The sequence below is a fragment of the Topomyia yanbarensis genome, chromosome 3, assembly GCF_030247195.1.
Source record: "Topomyia yanbarensis strain Yona2022 chromosome 3, ASM3024719v1, whole genome shotgun sequence".
NCBI lineage: Eukaryota > Metazoa > Arthropoda > Insecta > Diptera > Culicidae > Topomyia > Topomyia yanbarensis.
Genome location: NC_080672.1, coordinates 37,018,610 through 37,041,468, shown reverse-complemented (window position 1 = coordinate 37,041,468; position 22,859 = coordinate 37,018,610). Strand labels below are relative to the sequence as shown.

At 38.0% G+C, this 22,859-nt stretch overlaps 1 protein-coding gene across 7 annotated transcripts in view; it reads right to left on the bottom strand.

Moving 5' to 3' along the window:
* LOC131690719 (protein kinase C-binding protein NELL2-like) overlaps positions 1 to 22,859 on the bottom strand; it is a 312,172-nt gene that overhangs the window by 48,839 nt on the left and 240,474 nt on the right. For 5 of the 7 annotated variants that reach the window (XM_058976671.1, XM_058976669.1, XM_058976670.1 and 2 more), the window contains 4 exons: positions 19,784 to 19,934; positions 18,994 to 19,285; positions 6,032 to 6,187; positions 5,738 to 5,960 (listed from right to left, as the gene is read on the bottom strand). In XM_058976671.1, the coding sequence (XP_058832654.1) occupies positions 5,738 to 5,960; positions 6,032 to 6,187; positions 18,994 to 19,285; positions 19,784 to 19,934 (822 nt within the window). Of the gene's footprint in view, positions 1 to 5,737; positions 5,961 to 6,031; positions 6,188 to 18,993; positions 19,286 to 19,783; positions 19,935 to 22,859 lie in introns of those variants that run through there. The other 2 variants (XM_058976675.1, XM_058976676.1) reach the window with 2 other exon arrangements.

The window sequence follows — 22,859 nt, the reverse complement described above, 5'->3', positions numbered from 1 at the left end:
TCTGCTTTGTTGTTTGTATTCGTGGTTGAGTTGAAAGTAGTGATTTCGTAATGCAAGTGTCTTATGCTTCGAGAATTTTTTAAATGCAGCTCGTTTGGCAGATTTTAAACGTCTTAGGACGGTTGATTGCCAGGGAGGGTGTTCATCGGTACTAATTGTTCGTTTTGGTACATGGCGGTCGATAAGGTAGTTAAGAATACTAGAAAACGTCATCGCTGCTTCGTTCGCGTCGTCATTGTTAATATTTTCGTCCCAGTTTATATCCAACAGCGTGCTAACGATGCTGTCGTAGTCAGCGTTTTTAAAATCGTAGACGATAGAGCTTGAGACGTCTTCAAAATTCACTCCTAAGTTACCAGCGAATACAAGATGTAGTGGGGGATGATGACGCACCTGCTTGACTAAAGGAATCGGTGCAGTGCAGCAGTACGGAGCGCAGTCCCGGGCACTTACAAAGCAGAGGTCCAATGTACGTCCATTCTCGTTGGTGACATTATTAATTTGCCGAAGAGTTGCGCTGCTGTAGTTGTCCAAAATACAACTGGCATTGTTAATAAGCGCAGATTTTTCGATATCCAATCGTAGAAAACCATTACTTGCTTGGCACCACGTCAAGCCAGGTAAGTTGAAGTCGCCCAGTATAACGATATCATCAGACGGGGCGGCGATCGAGGCGATAAAAGAAACGGAGGAAAGATGTACATCGATCAGGCTGGAATCACGAATTCTGTCAGGTGGAAAATACACAACACACAGGAACAGATTGCGATCGGCAAGTTTCACTGATATCCACACTTGCTCGGAGCTCGCCCACCGGTCATCGTTGATCACTCGGGCTTTTATACCACGCCGAACGGCGATAAGCACACCACCGCCTGATGTCTTGTGGCTGTTGAGGGCATTACGGTCACAGCGGTAGACATCGAATGTTGAACCAAAGACCTGGCGAGACAGAGTACGGTTGTCGAGCCACGTCTCGGTCAAGGCGATAACGTCGTAACAGCAACCCGTGGTCGCGAGCAAATAGCTGTCCGTTGATGAATTTAGGCCACCAACATTCTGGTAGTAAACCTCGATGTTGTTGGAGGACGGATCAGGTACAGCAGAGAGCGAAGCCATGTTGCCGTGTAGGAAGATCCTTTCGTCAATCTCACGAACAGTATCGGAACGGTTCACGGTCGCCTGGTCGACTGTGGTGAGGGATTCGAGGCATCCCGAATCAACTGCGTCGCGCCCCAAAATACGACTATCGTCGTCGTCGAGAGAAATGGTTGGCATCTGATAACAAGATGTCGGAGCAAAAGGCAAAAAACTGGAAGCGAAGAATACATCAGCGCTTATAGTGTTCGGAACAGATGTATACTTGCCGTTTGCGGCAGGTTGGAAGACCCTTTCACCCATCCCACACACAGGACCGGGACGACTGATGATCGCTGGCTGCAAGTGCTCGACTGTGGCGGGGGGATCGAGGGCTTCCATACTGCCAACTGCGGTGCGTCCCAGTATGCGTTGGAACCCGATGGCGGAATGCGGAGAGCAGGAACGGGGTGGTAGCAGCTTGCGGCGAGATTCGTACGATGAGCTAGAAGCGTGAATCGGTTCAACCGTTGTATCGTTACAATTTTTATTATACTTGCCGAGAAAGGCGGCTTGGAAGACCCTTTCCCCACCCACAATATCTTTGCTCTCTTATTTAAGATTATCTCTCTCATTTTATTCCAAGACGAGCAAAAACGGAACGAAAGACTGTCACATACTTAAGACAAGCAATCGAAACTGTTATCCCAACTTATTGACTTATAGATTCAATCAGTCCCAACATTTTAGTCCCTCTTCGTGATTGCCTATTATTTTACCACTTTTTGCCCGGTCCACTTTTAAAAGAATATTTTTTGCACGTTTGTCGAAGATATCACGGATTTACGGATTAACAGTGTATTAGTACGGAACGAATTACTCGTAACAATGAAATGAAGCGTTAATAAAAATGGTATTGCGTTAAAATGACGCGAAATGAAAATTCTATTCTCGGCTCAATCGTTCTCAGATAAATTGAAATACTTTTTGTGTAGCGCAGAGTAGTGTACAGAGAACAGAGTGTACAGTGTGCACTGACCTAATACAGAAATTCAAAATTGTGCGCAATTCAAAAACTTATCATTTAAAAATAACAAACTGGGTCGTGGGTCTTTTATATATTTCCTTATGTAAACAATAAAAATAATATAACGAGTTTATGTGGTTGTCCTACAGATCTCGCGCAAGCGCTTAGCCATTGCACGTGGAAACCTGTTTACGAGGCGAGGAAATATTTTTTTCCTCACCAACTATGTCTTGGGGGGGAGTAGTTCATTTCTATCTCGCTATTGTACATTTCCGTGTCATCATCGTAGTGCTGCCTTTATGTTCGCGAATATCTTCCTTGCTTTTCGCCCTCAATAATTGCCCTTCCAAATAGATTCCATTTCTCCCAAATGTGACATTAATCTGCGAGTAAGCGGTATCCGATCTTGTAGCGGAACATTCATTTTCTCATAGTCCATATACAGAAGGATCTTAATTATAGCATTGTCACACACAACCTTGTGCTTTAAGTTGTGCGAAATGAATGGTTTCGTCTGCACTAATTTGTTGAGCGCTAAATGCCTGCCATGATAGAACTGGATAGAGCCGGTTTCCGAAAGTCTAATCTCTATTTACACCTTCAGGATGCGAATGATCAATAATTTTATAATCACCGCATTTGGCTGGAGCACCAATTCTTGCTACTGCTAATCACTAATCTCGACAGATTATTACAGCTACAATTAAAGTAACAGTCTCTTGTATTCTTCAGACAAGGCACACAATATAAAAGTTACTTTTTTGTTGTTCGCTTCGCACTGGCTCGAGCAAAAGCATAAAGCACACTGAATTTCGTAACCATTGCCTTCGGTGGTTAGAAATAGCCTTCTTTAACTTTTTCTCAATAATTTGTTCAAACCAAATAAGCAACAAGTTTTGTTAAAAGTCACCGGTTTTTTAAATTTATTTTTGAAAAATTTCGGGGGGGGCTTTAGCCCCCTAGCCCCCCCTCTGGCTACGTGCCTGAATCCGGCTTGGCTTCCGCTAACATTCTCGTTTTGATTTGCTGCAAAAATAGTGTCTTGCATCCTCAAATCGCGACGCACAGTGTTTTATACTGCCTAACCCGTTAGTAATTTCGCGCGAAAACGGTAACATTTGTGTCTTCTGAGTTGGTAGTGACTGTTCGAAAATCTTCATTTTCGTTAATTAATCAGATTAATCTACCTTGAAGGGATTCGCTGAAATTCTCGATGAACACTTAGTAAGGGCGTAAAAGCCGCCTATCCAAATAGCTGTATACCGATCTTCAACGAGACCATCTGTTGGGAGATAATAACAAATAGAATACCTTCACAAAATCCCAAAAAATATATGAGTAATACTGTCGAAGTGATTGGGCTTATTTGATATGACCTCTCAATGATGACTTTCTAAATATTATAGTTGGAGCTTTGGTATGTCTTATGAAGTAGTTTGTATTGCCAAAATACTATATCTTCTCAGAAACGGTCATTCATATTTATCTTGTCGTTTGTTTGAATAATTTTTGATAAAAACGTTTCAATAGTAATAACTTTTGAACGGGCAAAAACAAGCAAGTATTACAACTACAGGCTATATTATACTTAAACTGGAAAAAATACCTTTCCGAAACTAAGTTATTCCACAACCAACGTCACCGCGCACGGATTTCGAACAACAGATTGAAGGCGTAAACAGCTTGCGTTGCCGCGAACCCGCATGTTGACTGTCGTATTTTTATACATTAAAGAATGAAAGCGCAGCAAGCAAGCATCGTAAACGTTTATTCAGCCTATAACTTTGAATTCGAATCTATGGTATATACAGATTTATTCACCAATCAATTGCATTTAATATAGGCTACAATTTATGAAGGAAAGTTTTATGAAATTCAAAATTATTTTAATTTTTAAATTTTAATTTAAAAAATACTAAATTCACTTAACTGCAAAATATATGGGCATTTTATCTGTGAAATTTTCAGCTTTCCAGTGGACATGGTGAAAAGGAGAGTAGCATATTTTGTCAAGTTAGAGTTAGTTAATTAGTATAACCGAAAATAAAATAAACATACAAGTTTTCGAGAGATAAACCCGACAAAAACGCCAAATTTCCAACACCTTACTTCTAAAAGGTTACTTAAACTCATAAACGGAGTGATATGAGGAAATTGAAACATGAAAAATAAAACAACATAGTTTTTATAAATATTCTTGAGAGAATCACTTTTCTTTGAGTTACGAAGATTTTCGCTTTTTTCATGGCGCACACGGTTTTGTTGAAGAAGTTCCGTTCAAAACATTCTCAATGAAAATGATTTAATGTTGCTGAAACAAGTAAAAAACATATAAAGCTTAGCTATTTAAGCCTTTGGAACAATACCCCTTTATCGGATAGCCATAAATTTAGCATAAGCAACCATGAAAGGAATCAATATCGTACCATTGTTGTTCTACGGTGAAACGAATCAGTACCGGCGCTTACAGTACGCCTCATTACCGGAGTACTTCGAGCTCAATGTCAAAACCATTTCTCCACTTTTAATCAGAGTCCAGCTACTAATGTCTTACTTTATTTCTCATTACTTCCTTCGAACGGGTTCCCCTTTAAGGCATCTATTGACCATTAGCAATAGTAGGGAAGGTAGTGCGAGGAAATCTGACGCGCCGCTGTTTTTTGGCACTCTACCGCAATACATCACCCTTTAAATACAGTACAACGAATTCGTGATCGGGAAAATAAAACGTCGAACCATGTCTTTTTTTAGCCTAAGACACCGCATCGTAGCTCCTTCTGGTTTTGTGACGGCACGATCGTTCGATAAAATGCAAAAAAGTAACCGTTACGGATAGTCGGTGGTCAACACCGAGCGTAAAAACAATTTATTGACAGGTACACGTAGTTACCGTAGGTTGTGGTTGTCCGTTGCTGTCGTACTAACAGGACTGGTGCAGAAATGTCAGCAGGTGAACCTGGGTGTATGTGTGGGGCACGAAAACTTTGCAATGTACACGCTAATTTTGAAATACTGGATTGGTAAGCAGTAAGAACACAAATCGTTTAGGGAAAGTAATGAAAAAACACATAATATTTAATCTTTGTTCTGATTTAATTCAGAAGCGAAATATATCTTTAATCTTTCTTTGAGCGCGATATTTCAGAGATATCGAATTTTGATAGCTTTACCTAGAAAATGACAAATACGATTTTTTAATAAGTACTCTTTTCCAGCTTTCATCACATTTAGCGTGTACCAATAGTCGTAAAAATCGGATGTGCCGTATCGGAGAGTGGGACAGCAGCAGTGGTTTATTAAGAGATATAAAATAATCAAGCGGTAGTAAATGAACGCTCGCGTACGACGGAGCTTACACGAGCGAACCTACATGGCTTGGAAGAACACAATGAATTGATAATTAATTGATGCGTCGTAAAATAAAGGATTAGCGTTTAGTCGTTGGGGAATTGATCGATACATCACCGCTGCTGACGGTGGCCACTGTTGACCGGGTTGGAATTTGTTGGTATTTGCAGGCTATCAAGTGGTACACACTGTTTGCTTCAGGAGCTTGGGTCTACGGTTTTGACATCGAGTCGGAAGCGCACTGAATTGTCCGTACAAATAACATCGCATAGAGAGTACACTTACTTAAACACTTAGGACAACATTCACCCTCATCTAATACTGGATGTTTACACTTAACCTCTGGACATGGTCTTGGACCACACGTGACGACGCCACGCTCGCATTTACACTGACTACAACCTATATCCCATATATCACCATCGTTTTTACTTGTACCATTAATTAGGCATGATTTTTTACAATCACATTCCTCTATATATGAGACACGCATCTCTGCAGCCACTAGCTAATGAAGAAGGAAATGGGTTAGTGAAAGTTGGTTTGTTTTTCTTTTTTTTATTAACACTAAGTACTCACCCTTTTTGTTAACAGCGACAAGGTTTGTTTTAATTCTACTAAAGCATTCTCTAACTCTAAAAACTGCCCGCAGGTGGGGCATTGTGCATCCATTAGTTCACATTGTGATAAATAACCGTACGGGCCGGTGATAATACGTAAATCTTTTAAATCACCCTACGGAGGAGGCGGCATCGGCGTTGTTTTGTTTTTTGGGAAGAAAGAAAGTGTCCAGTTGAAGAACGGAAACGATTAGAGCTGGGCTGGAACTTTGGGGTAATGGTTCTAAATAGGTAATCTCCAACGACTGCCAGGGTTTGCCAGGTTTTCACTTTAAATGTATTCGCTCAATCAGTTGGATACTCCAAAGTTGTAGTGAATTTTGAACATTGATGTCAAGTCGGTGCTAATCTCTTCCGGCAATAAGGTAATGTCGGTTTCTGATGAGACGAAGCACTTTATTAAGTTAAAATTTGTGCTCTTCACGTACAAGGAGGGGTTTCACCAAAAAATTTCACCTTTGGGAGAAAGATTGGTATTTATTCAATTTTCCCTCCTTTGGAGGAATATAACATAGGATATATCAATTTTTAATAAGATTTCAAGACAACAAAAATATAGCATAATTTAATTTTCGCCGTTTACTGAGACTATCCCTGGCAGCACTGTTCCAGCGGAATTCAATCACGTTAAGTACGTAACCACAATTCTACGGATAATACTTGCAACTATTAGTGCTGAAAAATGAAGGAGTATAGTCCCAATTATTAGCTCTTCTTATTTTTGTGAGAAAATTGTTCATGAAAAAGGTAGAATCGAAGCGGTATAAGGAAGAGTGCCTGAAGAAATTAAAACTACCTTTCATTAACACTCACTAAGCTCTGAACATTTTTGGCAAACTGTCACTACAACCAGGAGGTTTACCGTTTTAATTAAAATAATAAAACATTAATATTCAAACATATTTGAATTAACAATAAAATAAATGAAAATAACATGATCATATTGATGACGAATATTGGCAACACTACTCTTCAGTACTGATCTGATGCTTACAGCCTACTGACAACATGAAGGAGCGTTGTGCGTAGAAGATCATTAGGTTTTACACCAACGGTCATAACCCCGCAAAATGAGCCGGATGAACTTCGTTTGACAATTCTCGGTGGTTTGTTTACATGAAAATTATGTGAGTTCGAATGTAACAGATGATCACCCGTTGCACTCGTACTCACGCAACTGACGAGGTAAACAAACCAGCGAGAATTGTCAAACATGACCTTCATTCATCATGAGTTCATTCGTTTCGTCATCTTGTAGAACTGAATAGTCGAGACCGAAGAAGGCTTTTTGAATACCGATGATAGCTATGTTCATCTAGTTGTTAGGCCGACGAAGCTGCCACCGCAGCAAATTGCTGTTTCGCAGAGCTCTGGGGAGGACATTGAGGGTTTTCTGCAAAACGGCGGGGCAGTCAATTATATTCTGTAGAATATCACATAATTGAAATCAATTTCGTATTACCACTTAATCAAAATTCAATTAATATACATTTGAATCACAAGAGGTTATTACATTAGAAAAAACGACGGTTCGAGCTCGTTGGGTACAAGCTAGTATGTCAACTCATGCGTAATACCGTCAGAGCAGAGAGTAACATCTAACACCTCTTCTTTGCCAGGTCGTGGAAATGTTGGGCGATTTCCTACATTAAGTATATGCAGATTTCTGCTACTTAAGTATTCCATCAATTCGGTGCCTCTCAAATTGAAATATGAGCTGCTCAAAATTACGTAGGAGACATTTGTATTACTACCAATTACACTAGTTTACAAATTTTGGGTTAATTGCATGAAGTTAAGAAAAAAGGTATTTTCTAAGTCAATTTTGGGTCGCTGAGCACGGAAATCATATCCATTTTCTTTTTCAAAGAACCGTTTTTGTGATTTTTTGAAAAAGGTGTTTTTGAGCACTTTTTGCAGTGTTTGGTCAATATCTCAGGAACAAATCTTCCGATTAACACAAACGACTCACCATTCGAAAGGTATTGATGTGCCCATTCTAAAAATGTAAAACATGTTAGTATAAAATATCAAAAATTTAGGGTTAAGAGCAACCAAAGTCAAAAAAGTAGTGCTTGGTAAAATTACAAATTTTTAGTTGATTTTTCATAAAAAAATAAATCAGCAAAAAAAATCTTTTAAATGACAGGCAAACTTCTCACGTGAATTTTAAGCCTAAGATCATAAAAATCCTACAAAAACTGGTGATGTTATTAGGGACCGAGTGAAAATTGCTCTGTTTTTCACATATCTCTTTTGGTCTTAAATAAGATTACACTAGTTTACAAGAAAAATGAAGTTACGAGAAAAAGTGTTTTCTAGATTAATTTTGGGTCGCTGAATACGAAAATAATACTCTATTTCTCTTTCAAAGAAGTTCGAGTTTAAAAAAAAGTTTTTCTTTTTACTCTATTTTTTATGACAGAATTTTTTTCATATTTGCAGAATATAATGTGACAGATTTTAACAATTTTAAGGTAATCGCGATAAGTTAAGAAGAAAGGTGTTTCCTCAGTTAATTTTGGATCGCTGAATACAAAAACCAAGTCCATTTTTTTCAAAGAAGTATTTTCAAGATTTCTTTGAAAATTGTGTTTTTGGGCACTATTTTAGTTATTTGTCAATATTTGGTACAAATAGGATCCGATCGAAACATTTCGAAAGGTATTGATGTGCCCTTTCCGAAAATGTATAATATGCGTAGATCAAATCTCGACAAACATATGATTACGGCTTAAAATCCAACTGTCAAAATTCTCTTTGAAAGGAAATTTCAGACAAACTGTTACACATCAATCACAGATGTTTATAGTAAACAAAAGAAAAATGTTTTCTCTTGCATTAACTACTATGAACTGCGTAAAGCCAGTAACGGTTTGTCCGGAATTTCATTTCAAAGAGAATTTGGACAGTTGGCTTTTAAGCCGTAATTGTATGTTTGCCGAGAAATGTACATTTATTATGATTACAATCGACCAAAGTAAAAAAAAGTCTAATGTTCGACCTTTTTTTGAAAAAAAAAAGCATATTTCTAGTATTTTTTATAATAAATCAAGGACAGAAGAAAATTCTTTTAGAACCTAATGAGATAAATAATCTTCTTGCATAAATTTTAATCCAATGGTCACAAAAGTTGAATGAAAAATGTAGATGGTATGAAGCACTTAGTGAAAATTGTAACTTTTTATTTTTCGCACAATCATACTTTCGGCTGAAATAATCTTCTATACTTGATAGTTATTGTTTGTGTTGGGTACTGTCTTCTCGAGCTTGCATCTATCCATCCTGCGGCATTTGAATGGTTTTGAATATTTCATTGTAGAACTCAGTGCTCTTTTTAAAATGTGGAAATATCGTTGGAAAAGTTTTGTTTTGTCTGTGGTGAGTACATATTTTACGAATTAAAGGAATTTTAGCCTTCTGCTTCAACAGGCTTCACAGCAGATTCTCAGTTCACAGAATATTACGTGGCTAGTGCTACGATCCCACTGAGACTCCTTCCCGATAGGGACTCGAATATTTGACGACTGGCTTATGAGACCAGTGCTACACCCTCTAAACCGCCGCACCAAGGCAGGGTCCGCTAAAATCATAAAATTTCCATTTCGCTCAATGTGCCATAGCATCAACATTTTCCATCCGATGTTAGTGATATTAGGCTTAAAATTAACGTAAACATATTATTTGTCATCTTAGATTCTAAAAGGTCCGAAAAAAAATTGTTTTTTGGTCAAAAAATCATTTGAAAATGAGTAACTTTTAAAAATGGTCAAAAATGCACTTTTTTAAAACTTTGGTCGCTTGCAGCACTAAAAAATTTACATATGATCGACATGTTTTTGGAAAGGTCATCTCGACATTTTCAATCTGCATATTGATTAAATTAATTGAATGATTTTGACACGAAATATTGACTAAAAACTACAAAAAGTGCTCAAAAACGAGTTTTTTCAGAAAATCACAAAATCGCTTCTTTGAACAAAAAAAATGAATATTATTTTCGTGTTCAGCGACCCAAAATTAGTCTAAAAAATACTTTTTCTTGAAGCTTAATTTTTCTTGTAAACTAGTGTTATAAGTGGAAAGCAACAGTATATACAACCCTTTTGAAATTATCAGAAAGCGATGATGCGTTATGCGACAAATGTGTCGAACAACACACGTATATATGCAGAAGGCATTTTATGTGCATTTGTCATGCCATTTTGATTGAAAACCACGAAGACGGGGTTAAGTCTCTTTGAACATAGAAATTTCCTTTTTGGGAATACAGTTCTTGAACCAATGTTATGGAAGCTTTTTCTTCCTGCACAAGGTGTGATAGATTCATTGTTGCCGTACTTTTATGCCGAAGATTCATTGGTGTTAGTCTAACCATACTTGATCACAGCACTACACATTTCATCATCAGCACTTATCGAACAGCAACTAGAAGATGCAAAACACGTTGGCTTGTGATCGTCTATAGCGAACCCCGAAATGGTTATGTTAGTTATATGGCCATTGTATGAGCCCCAAGATTCGCGAGAAAACAGAAGTCCACTGTTTCAGTGATGCGCTTAACACAGTAAGTATAAGACCTACGACACTCCGTGCTCGACTGGCATATTTTAGTCCTGCTAGCCATTCAGTATTTGGCACGGAAAAATATCTCGACTTGAGGACTCCTGATTTCAATCGCTTCTTACGGAATTGGAGCAAGAACCCAGTGGATAAATTCTTAGCTAAGATACTTCAACCTGCCGGATGCCACACAGACTCTAGGCTGGTTTTGTGTGGGGAAACATAATATACTGTTATTTTGTTTGAAAAAACTAGTCAGTGCCCCAGCAGTGAGATATTCACAGGGCTTATGAAATTGAAATGAATGGAAAGTGATTGAGTGGATGAGCTGTTCGAAGGAATGACGCAACTAACAACTGCGGTTCGAACATAATGGGCCAAGATGGATAGCAGCACAAAAGCAAGCAGTAGGTCAGTTAAGGATCAAAGAGCTTTGGGTGAGTGTCTATGAGAATTGAACGCTTGATAGTATGTGTTGGAAGAAGTGTTTTCAGCTTTGCCACTGGATTATCCATATAAAACCTTTTCAAAACTCTAAAAGAACAAAATCAGTCGATTTGTTAGATCATCACGATTCAAAAAATACAAAATAGTTGCTGGAAAAACTATTGACTTAGCAAAATAGTGCTTTTGAAAAAGTGGCTGTGAGTTTTTGCCACACTACCACACCGTGCTGGGGTCCGCACCACAACTACGCAATGCAAAAACCACAGCCAATTTTTCAAAAGGACCATTCAGCTAAGCCGATAGTTTTTCCAGCAGCTATTTTGCATAATTTGAATCGCGATCATCTAATAAATCGACTGATTTTCTTCTTTTAGAGTTTTGAAAAGGTTTCATATGGGTAAACCCCAGTCGATTTACAACCACCAAAGACACCGGTCACGAAATTCTGCCGCTGCCTGAGCCGCAAAACGAACCACAACACAGTACTGTTATCTTGTGTGCATTGTCTTAAGAACAAAGGAAACCGTTCGATCTACTTTTACATCTGCCAAAGTCCCTCTAAACAAGAGTAACAAACGAGCAAAGTGAACGACAGTTAGTGCGTCTAGAACAAAAGAACCATTTTATGTACTCCTGCCATCATGAGTGAATTTGACGAAAAAGCGCTGCTCCGACCCAACACAGCGCTTGTTGACTTGAGATTTTGTTCTACGCGACCAAGTCTCCGTGAGCTGGAACAATTTCTGAAGGTGAACATGAAGCTTAGGCTTAAGGACGTCACCCATCTTCAATATCATCATCTGCGCAGTGCAGTATTGATGTCATTCACCACATTAGACCAAGCAAAGAAGTTCGCTTTACAGAACAACCTGAAACACGTGATTAAAAGTGACAGTGTTGAAATGAAGATCCCAGTGTACATAGAAAATAATTTTATAGATGTGAGACTACATGATTTATCACCGCGTACTCCCCGTGAATCAATTACAAAATACATGTCGCAATTCGGAGAAGTCGAATCCGTTACACCTGATACTTGGAGAAACTTCTTCCCGGGTACTCCTAACGGTGTTCTTGTGAGGATGCGAGTGGAAAGATCTATTCCCTCCCACTTGACTATACAATTCAATTATAATGGAACTAACATTAAACAGACCAAGCTATGCACCCACGAAGGGCAGACACCTACGTGCAAATACTGCAACCAGACGGCACATCATGGAACACCTTGTGCGGAAGAGGAGAATGCATCACAGCCAATTCGCCACACATCTTCGGAAAACCAATCTGAAACACAGACTTCAATGCCATCACCAGAACCAAAAACGGTTACCAATTTTGTGGCAGCTGTTCAGGCCATAATAACAACTATAAAAGCAGCATCTAATGCTTCAGAATCAACTGTTAGCACCATCGACGAGGAAGCCAATACCAATGACAGCAGCTTTACTCTCGTAACCCGTAAGGGCAATAAGAAAGTAGGAACATCTGATCGTGAACATGTAGACACCATAGACGATGATGACATCGACGGAAACAAAAAAAAATCGACCCACAAGATGCACTAGGTGAGCAGACAAATGGTACCTTACCACGAAAGAAGACCTCCCCGCGCAATAGAAAGTTGCGTGGACGAGACCCGAAGGATACTTCATAATATTTTTTTGTTCATTTTTATTTTTACATATTGTAATAATTTAATAGACCCATGGCTCCGTTAAGTTACCACAATGAGCCGTGTCAAATAAACGAAATACAAAAAAAAAATATGGGTAAACCGGTGGCTAAGCTGAACACATTTTTTCTACGCATACTACAAAGTGTTCAATTCTAACACATGCTCAAAAAGGTAACTTGAGCCTTAAACTCACAAGCAGGGCTCATATACTTTCAATGAACGATGAAACCCACTGGACTCACCTTCTTCTTTTTGCTGTCTTTTTCATTACTATATACATACAAAGCCAAATAAAAAAGACAAAGCCGGCTTCTTCTTTCGATTCTTTGAAAGCTAGTGGCAGAAGTAGCGACTTAGTATATTTTCGTTCACCCAGCACTAGGTTCAATATCGAAGGGACTAATGTCGCTCTCAATCTCGAAACGAAAACGTGTGTGCGGAGGAAATAATAAAATTGAATTTGCACTTATTCTTTGTCCTAGACCGTTGGCTCATTTTCGTTTTCGTGAAGCTCTGGTGCTATAGAGAGTAGCATCGCTCTCTCGTCATTTTCGGCTGATTTTGGTAAACGAAAAAAAACATTTTTCGACTCTGCTCACAAGTAGTTCAAATCGCTCTTTATCGCATTAGTTAAGAAACTTTAGTATGTCTCTGAGTTTCAGCCGTCCAAACACGGTGTCGTCTATGTAAAGACAGCCGAGAACTCGAATTCGCAATTGCGCTACTGCTGTTAGATTGCGTTGCATATTAGATGATATGAAGTTTCGTAGTCGGATTCACAAAGATCAAATGAAAAAGACTCAGCACGCTGAACAGTTGCAATGGGGAAGGGAGAGACAATTTTGGGCAATTTTTGCGTTACGTAATTTATGAATGGTCGCTATGCAGATGATCTTATAGAAAAAACGCTTTTAATCCACCTAACAGTGTGATGAGACATTTCTTATAGCTCTTATCACTCTCTTCGGATATTATATCGTTTGAGAACATTTAGAACTTGATGCTTCGCGATGTTTTTGATAACACATACTACATGGGATAGTGGCAGGACTCAGAGAATCGCTCAAATCAGCATAGGACAACATCAGTGCTAGAAATCTCAAACCAAATCAATGGGGAAGCGAAAAAATGGCCCATAAAATAGACACACCAACGAATTATTGTTAATGCTCTGTTAATAAAAGTCAGTTGTGTGTATTCCCTCCGACCGGTTGTTTGTCAGCTGAGCTGCTTTCGCTTTTTCGTGGAAAATAGTCGCGCGATCGATTTCCATATCGTATTTTGCTGCCATTCGCTTTTATCAGTTATAGTGCACTGTTTTCGGATCGTACATTTTACATCGCTGGTGATATTATAGATAAAAAGCCGATTTTTCACCCGATTAAACGAACTATCCGTTTGTTCTATCTTTCGGTGCTACCGCTTCTATACAGTCGAAAACAAAAGAACGTTATTCTTCATCATACCAGCTGTATCGAATAAGAGAAAGTCGTGCTGATTGAAGATGTTTTGCTGCGAATGTGCCTTGCCTATCATGCCTGGAGGGGTAACCATTTCTTGTGATGGATTTTGTCAGGATAATTATCATGCAGAATGTGCTGTGCTGTCTACTGCAGAGGTCACCTGCTGCAACAGGTACAAGAATATCTGGTGGATGTGTACCCCGTGTACGACGATCATGGACGGCGTTCGCAAGATGCAGGCTTTTCGAGATAAACGCGAGGCGATCACCGATGCTACTTCATTTACCCCTGCTCATGCGGCTACTGTTGCTGTCGATGTGAATACTGAGTGAATCAATTACCGAAATGGCTGTATCTCGTTTTTCTTTGGCGGAAACAAGTTCACCTCTAGCTCAATCAATCCCGCAAATGTCGTCCACTCGATTGAAACAAGGGTGTAGGGTTGCTGGTTCTTTGGAGTCAAGTAATTCTACAAATCTTTGTTGGCTATTCTTTACGCGTGTCAAGAACACAGTGAGTGAGAAAGATATTGCTACTCTGGTCGCAGAATCACTCGGAACTAATGCTGCAATTGTGAAGAAGCTCGTACCTGAATGGAAGGACGAGTCATTAATGCCGTTCATTTCATTCAAAGTAGGAATTGACGCAAGGCTAAGAAAAATAGCACTATCTCCACCAACATGGCCATTAGGACTCTGTTTCCGACAATTTCACGAAAAGTTTGACATTTGGGAGCCCCCACAGCGCTGAATTTGTAATTAAATTTTGTTTGGAATACTGTATTGTTACCTTTGCTTGTTGCTCGATTGTCTGTGTTGTTATATATTGTTACTGTACATGTTAAATAATTTTAAGTAACAGTCTGTATGGCAGAATTAGCCAAAGACGAAGGAATAAATAAATAATATATCTAAATTGTGGTGGGAAAACTGAATTTTCCTAAAGAGGTTATATATTGTATTGAGCAAAAAAAATCGAAATTTTTTTTTGAATCAATTTGAAGTTTATACTTTACTCAAATTTCCAACGCGACTGAGAACTAAGAAATCAACGCTTTTTCTTGAAAAAAGCGATACTAGTAGTGACACCATTCAAATAAAATCAACAGTGAATATTTCCAGTCTTGGTTTTATTTCCCATTTAAGAACTATTGTGTTTTTTACAACTTAGATTGCATGATGCAGTGATCGAAATCCAAAACTTCATGAAATATTTGAAATTATTAAAATAAAATTTGTGTTTGCTATTGAAATTGACAAAATGATAGTATCGCCCCTTTGGCGATTGTTTACTTTTTCGGTCCCACCTATTAGCATTAAAGTATCGCCCTTACGTTTTTTTACAATACCAATTTTACAATTGGTGGGGGTTTGGTAAAAATCGATCTTACTGCCCAAACGGCATAATTCCGAAACCGTAATTTTTGAAGTTTAAAAATTATGCAGAATTATTTTTTCAGAAAATAGTAACAGAGTTCGTGTCTTTAGCGAATTTGTTGAGACTTTATTGTAGCCATGAATATTAACCTGAGAAAATTCACCATAAATACTTCTTGGACGATATACCGTCAAAATTATTTTGTCAAATGATGCGCTGTTTAACGTTTGTAAAACTCATTGAAGATACTAAACCTCCGAAATTGGCGGTTTCAAAATGATGCTATCTTGACCTTAAATTACTGTTTTTAAACATTTGACTTATACATATAATTGGTCATACAACAAAAATCAAATGCTCATCAAAATCGATCAGAACCTTTTTCATAAATTTCTCTCTACATTTGGAAAGTGTTATCCTCGTTATTAATCATATTACGTTTTCGTCTCAACTCGACGCATTCCCAAAATAAAAACCTGTTTTAATCCACCTAGTGGTGCAATTGTGCTTTTCTCATTTGTCCAGACTACGATTCCATGGCTGGTTATGTTCAATACAATGGTGGAAATGAATATTACATGTTCAGTACGATTTACACATACATACAATGGATCGACAGCCACGATCTTGAGATACTATGTGATACTGAAACATCGCTTGAAACCAGCGGCGGATCATGGAGAAAGATCCGGGAGGTCCAGGTCCTGCCGAAAAATTTTCAACTTGTTAAGAAATTTTAAACTAGTTTTAATTTTAAAGTAGCAACCCCTCACTGCATACTCCCTCCGGGCCGGTATGATTGACGATTTTTAGAGTGATTCTATATGAGAAAGGCAAAAATGTACCAAAGTCCAAAAAGTCAATTTTTGTCAAACATCTCAATGTTTCATGCATTTTAAAGTCATTTGGCATCAAAAATACAAATTTGATTTTAAAAATTTTTCATTTCAGTGTATATGGGAATTTGCTGTGTGATTGCACTCTTCAACTCGTAGCTCCGGAACCGGAAGTCCAATCAATAAAAAATTCAATTGCAGCCGATGGAAAGGTTTCACCTTTCATTTGAGACTAACTTTGTGCAAATCGGTCCAGCCATCTCTGAGAAACAGAGGTCACATTTTTTCCACATTCACACATACACACACATACATACACACAGACATTTTCCGATCTCGACGAACTCAGTCGATTGGCATATGACACTCGGCCCTCCGGGTCGGGATTAGATTGACGAATTTTAGAGTGAATGAGAAAGGCAAAAACATTTTTAGCCAATGTTGAAAGTTATGCATTTTTTTGGTGAGCAGTTCTATGTTTCATAGACATTAAATCAATTTTAACTTCGCTTCCTATTAAATAAAGACCCTTAATACAGTATATCTCTACAAAAACGAGATCAATTTGAAAATAAATCTGAGGATTATGATTGATTACAGAACTCTGGAATTTTCTATTGGAATGTTTTCAGGCAGGAATTTGATATTGATGCAATTAGACAACTGTGAAATCAAGACCAACAGATCAGTTACATATCAGGAACCATTCCGACAATTTATCAAAAGTCCTCATGATCTGCATCAATAAATTTTCAACTTCAATCAATTTTTTTTTGGGTGTGGTGGTGGGGGGTGTGGGGGGGGGGGTTGTATTGTGTTAAACCCCAAAACCTTCTCTTGGCTACGCTATTGCTCGGAATTATTTATTTCGCTTTTTATTTTCCGATATGTTTCAGATCGAATTGCAGTCAGAAGGTTCGCACAAATGAACATTTTTGTACTGATAAGTTAACAAGTTCCGTCCAGACAACTTGGAAGTGTTCGGTGATTATTTCTAGCGGTTGTAGATAGTAAAATGAAATACAAAATTCGTTTTATCGAAATAATGTTTAGCTTATTTCAATGGATTATTACTATATTGAACAATAAATAGGCGACAAAGAGTAATCAACAAACAACAAGCCATAACTTTTAAAGTATTCAAAATAGATATTTAAAGTCTTTAGTAAAGTTATTCGCAAAAGTAAGAGCTACAAATTTGCTGAAGACATTTCGATATAATCACTTCCAAGAAAATTTGTGAAAATATCTCACTCATAGGGGGATTAATCAGCAAAAGCACAATACCAAAAGAAAGGGCATATTACCTCCATTAAATTCTCCAAAGATACTATTAACCTAAAATAAGCCGTTTTGGCGTTAATAATAGATTACATGTTTTTGGTCATATTTCTGGCAATGGGAAATGATAAAAATCTATCGTCCGCATTTAATGTTTAATATCTCTTTTGATAATAGTCCGATTTCAACAATCTATAGCTTGTTCGAAAGGTATTCGTTAAAGCTGTCTAAAAACATATAAATTGTTAATCTATATTGTCACTTTCGGTAGATAATCCAAAAAAACTGCAAAAAACGCCATTTTTACACATTCAAACATTCATATCTTGGAAACTAAACATCAGAATCAAAAACAAATTAATAGCGTTCATACTGTTTTTTAGTTCTTTCATTTAAAATTGGTTTGGATAAGATCGGTTCAGCCATTGCTGAGAAACACGAATGAGAATTTGTCCGTTACATACACACACACACACACAGACACACACACACACACAGACATTGTCCCAAATCGTCGAGCTGAGTCGATTGGTATATAAGACTCGGCCCTCCGGGCCTCGGAAAAAATCTTGAAAGTTTGAGCGAATTCTATACATTTCTTTTATAAGAAATGTAAAAATGGACGGTATCGATTTGTTGGGTATGTTTGGATAAAAAAAAACAAGGAATGAAAATTTCGAAATGTTATGGGCGATTTAATACTCACATGACGTGAGCGTCGTTAGAAAAAAATTACATCCGGCAATATCTGGTAACCATTTACTTACTGAGTACACCTCTTTGCTTGCTGGGCCATATCGAGACTTAGATGTTTGGTTGAAAAATGGCATACATAAACTTCACTTGAGCGTACTATAGCTATTACAGTTCACCGAACTGCGACTTTTACTTTTTCAGATTAAAACATGTAAAACTCTATAACCAGACAAAAATAACATGCGATGTCGTTTACGTTAACAGTCAAATTAATATTTTTAGTGCGTGAATGTGGATAACGAATGGTTTGAATGTAAGTCAATCTAAAGTCGTGACTGTTATAGGAAATAGAGTTATCAAGAAGAATCACATATAAAGCTGTTTTGGATATCAGAAAAAGTATAACTGCCAGTTTGACGAACAAACTAAATTATAAAATATAAAGATTATCATTCGCAGAGCGCAAACCTGGCAACCCCTGTCAGCCGGTCAGAGATTTCCGGCAGTGTCAGCTATGTTACTGGAACTGCAACTGCTGCTTCTGCCGCTAGTTGCTATACGGTCAAGAGAGGATGCTCACCTTAAATAAATAATGACTATTTGAGTTTCTTTGTCCGACGAATAATTGCATATTGGAAGCACTAAAATTTCGATCTGGTAAAAAATGTGTCACTCGTTTATACAGTGGATGGCAGTCGATGTACAGCTGCACCTCGGTGCCGCTGACCGTTAGCGCCACCTTGTGCTCGGCGTCGTCCGCGAGTCGATACGGGAAGGACTCGGTGTGCATCTGCGACACGCCCGCTGCTGTTATGTGTGTGTAATGAAAACGTATTTCGTCACGTCTTCCACTTGATTGTAATTCTAAATACCTTAACATTAATATTAATTATTACATTTGCTTCGATTAGGATTAGAAAAGATAGATAATAGATTTTCAAAGATTGATGTGAATGGGATGGGATTCATTTGGTGCAGGGCGAGAGCCAACCCAGTCTGAAAATTATAGGGGTATATAATTGCCAACAATTAACAGACTGTAGTTGGGGAACGATTTCGTAATAACTAGAGGGAAAACTACGAAATGTAACAACATAAAATCACAAATGAGAAGGAAATGAAATTAGGAGTCAATGAGCTGCTGTTGGTGGAAATCGTTATCGCTATATTTTTTCATCATCCATTTCCTTTGGGTCTCGTTAAGAAAGATAACTATCGGTTCCACCCTAAGCGTCATTGTCGGGGGACGGGGTTCGATTAGTACGGGTGGGTTCGTTATTAACTGAAGATTGCGGTGAAGGTTTGGAAGGGGCGCAGGGGAGAAAACGGAAAATGGAATCAAACGACATCGAATTGAACGAGAAACCTACCTATTGTTTCCGTTTGAAAAGGAAACGATGGTCCCAGAGTTAGCTTGCTCCTGCTTCAGGACGACGGCAAACGTAAAATCTGACGTCTGCTTCATCCTGTCTACAGCCCGGTGAAAAACCGTAGTCGGAAGGACAAGATTTCGATCGCCACCTGTCGGAAATGGAAGAAAGAAACAGCGAAATGGATTTAAAAGCAAAAGTTCATTGCGATAAATTCTACAGTTTGAAAGGTCATAATTATCACCACTTTTCGATCTTTGTCGGTAGGTGGCTGGGGGTGGTGCAGCAAGCACCGACCTAAACGTTGATTGCAGTCGGCATGCGATTATTTTGTGCTACTTTTGCTGGATGAATAAATTATCACGTGCATGCGGGAGTCCATTAGATGGTTGTCTTTCAGAACTGCTATCTCCTAGAGTAGAGTGCAGCAAGTAAACGCATGTTATTCTGCGGCGAGTAAACATCAGTGACAATGTTCACGCGATAAAATTTATGGCTGTTGGAGGGAAATGAAAAGTGTCACAACAACATCAGATCGTGCTGGTCAGATACTTTCACACTTTCAAGCTTGTTTTCTCCAGTAGGGCAGACATTATGCCATGCTGTTAAAATATTAATTTTCCGCCATTTCGATTAAATGAATTGGAAGGAATATTAATATTTCAAACTCGAAAGTCATATTCAATGTCAATTTGCTTGTGCATGCTGACGAAGTCGGCTGATAAGTCGACATAATATGGTTTTTTACTATTTTTATGATGAAGCATTTATAAACATAGTTCGCAGTGAAAGTTATTTTATGTCGATTAATCAGAAGACTTCATCATCATGCATAGGCTAATGAATGCTAATTAAAATTTCAATTAAGGCGGCTTTAATAAAAGTGGTGAACTAAAATCAGTAACGTTTATCGAGCAAGTTTCATTATCCCTTTAAAACAGGAGAAAAGAAGACGTTTTATCGTGACCACCAACACCATTTACTGTAAGAGGGTATTGAATTTTATTAAAGTAGTTTTCCAAACATCGATGAACTTCACTTTAGCTTATGGATTAGGTACCGATTTAATGTGGTTGGTTTCAAAACAGTGCAGTATTTTATTCGATAATTATCTTAGGAGGGCACGCAACGGGATTTTTTTCCTGGTATTTTTCACCCAGTGGTTTAGCGGCGTCGCGAAAGCCACAAAGTGTGAAGATTGAAATTAGAGCTTCCAATTCGGGAATTCATTTCCCGGGAATCCCTGGATTTTCGATTTTCCAGGGATTCCCGTTTCCCGGGAATTAACTTTTACTACTTTTCGGAATTCAGGAATCCCGGGAAAACGTTTTTTCTTCTTTTTTTTACAAAAGATTTATTTTCCTCAATAGAATTTCTGCAGATAATTTCTTGATCTGCATATTTTGAAGTTGATGCATAGGTCAATAGTACACTGTCAACTGGTTCAAACGTTAATTGAATTCGATTTCGAACTTTTGTGCAAATGTAACGATTCACATGACAAATTAGAGAAGTTTCAAGATCGTTCATGGACTAGCTCTTCATGTAATTACATTTGATGAAAATGCTAAAGCTTCACATCACAGATATGATTTATTTCAGTATATCGAGTTTCCATCCACGGTTCCTAGAATAAGACAAAATGTACTAGTAATTCAACAGAAAACAAAAAAATGTAAGTCGATAAATAGTATTACAAGTATTATTTGCTTCACACAATGCGGAAAATATATGAAAACAATCCACCCATCCCAGTTGGTCTTGGTCCCAGTCGAGGTCGTTGAGATTGTTCTGAGGTGAAAAAACCTGTGGTCACGTCTTCCTTCGGAAGGGAAGTAAAGCCGTTGGTCCTCGGTCCATGAGTTGATGGGTCAATATCTAGTCCAGATAGTGGAGTCACATGTCTGGTGTCAGTCTTTGGCTCCGTAGCGGAAATAGGCTGATGGAAAATAACTACACACCAAAAAAATCTGAATTTTATCGTTGACGTAATTGCAAACATGACACAATTCAACAAACTGCAATTTACGAAATGACGGAACATTACCGTGCTCCGTTTAATTTTACATGAAATATATACTTTACATGCGCAATGACATAAAATTACACTTCCTACCATTCAGAACAAACGCTGTATGTGGAGTAAAATTACATGATTTACGAAATTAAACGTCATGTAAAATTAAAACCAAACGTAAAAATAAGTAATTTTTGATGCTCGTATATGTCAGGGTCAGGAGACGTAAATTTACACTATTTTTTCTAGGTGTGTAGTACATGAAGAAGAATCGCACCCCTCTACTTACTAATCCTCCTCCCGTTATACTTGTGGAGTGCGCAGTAGTATATACGGCCTCTAGCAAAAGTAAGTATCTGACTAACATTCTTTCCCTTTCCTTCCGCGATCTACGTTCGGGCATGGTCGGCGCCGGTATTGATCAATAAACAATTTAGGATTACCAGGAGTTGCACATTGAAAGTTTCGCTACTCCCAAGCAATAAAATCCATCGGTCTACAAAATTACACCAGGACATAAAAAACTCTTTGTTTTAAATAATAACTATACATTTTTAATGGTTATTCTGTATTCCGGGGATCCCGGGATTTCCCGGGAATTTATTTTTTTTATTTCCCGAATCCTGGCTTAGTAATCTAATGCAAGGTGCACTATGCCATATTTCTTCTTAGTTGAGTTTTTTTTACTAAGAAGAAAATCGTTTAACCCTCAAAAAGGCAACCGGGTCTCAGAGGCCCGGCACGTTACAATTTTTTAGTAACAAAAAAATGTGTATGCAGCATGAGCTTGGGCATGGAAATTTTGATAAGTAGCTTTAAAATCTATAACAAAAATAAATTTTCATCTATGGAGTGATACGCAGCTATGTTTGAATTTTTTACATGCACAAAAAGGCAAACCGGGCCTTTTCATCCCGTGTGCATGCAATACTTACTAGGAATACCACGGGTTTTATACATTAATATTTATCTGAAAAAAACATTTTGATGAGCTAATCTTCATATTAGCAGGAATTTTTTTCATGTTTTGATTGATTTTATCTTTTTACCTTTTCTTAT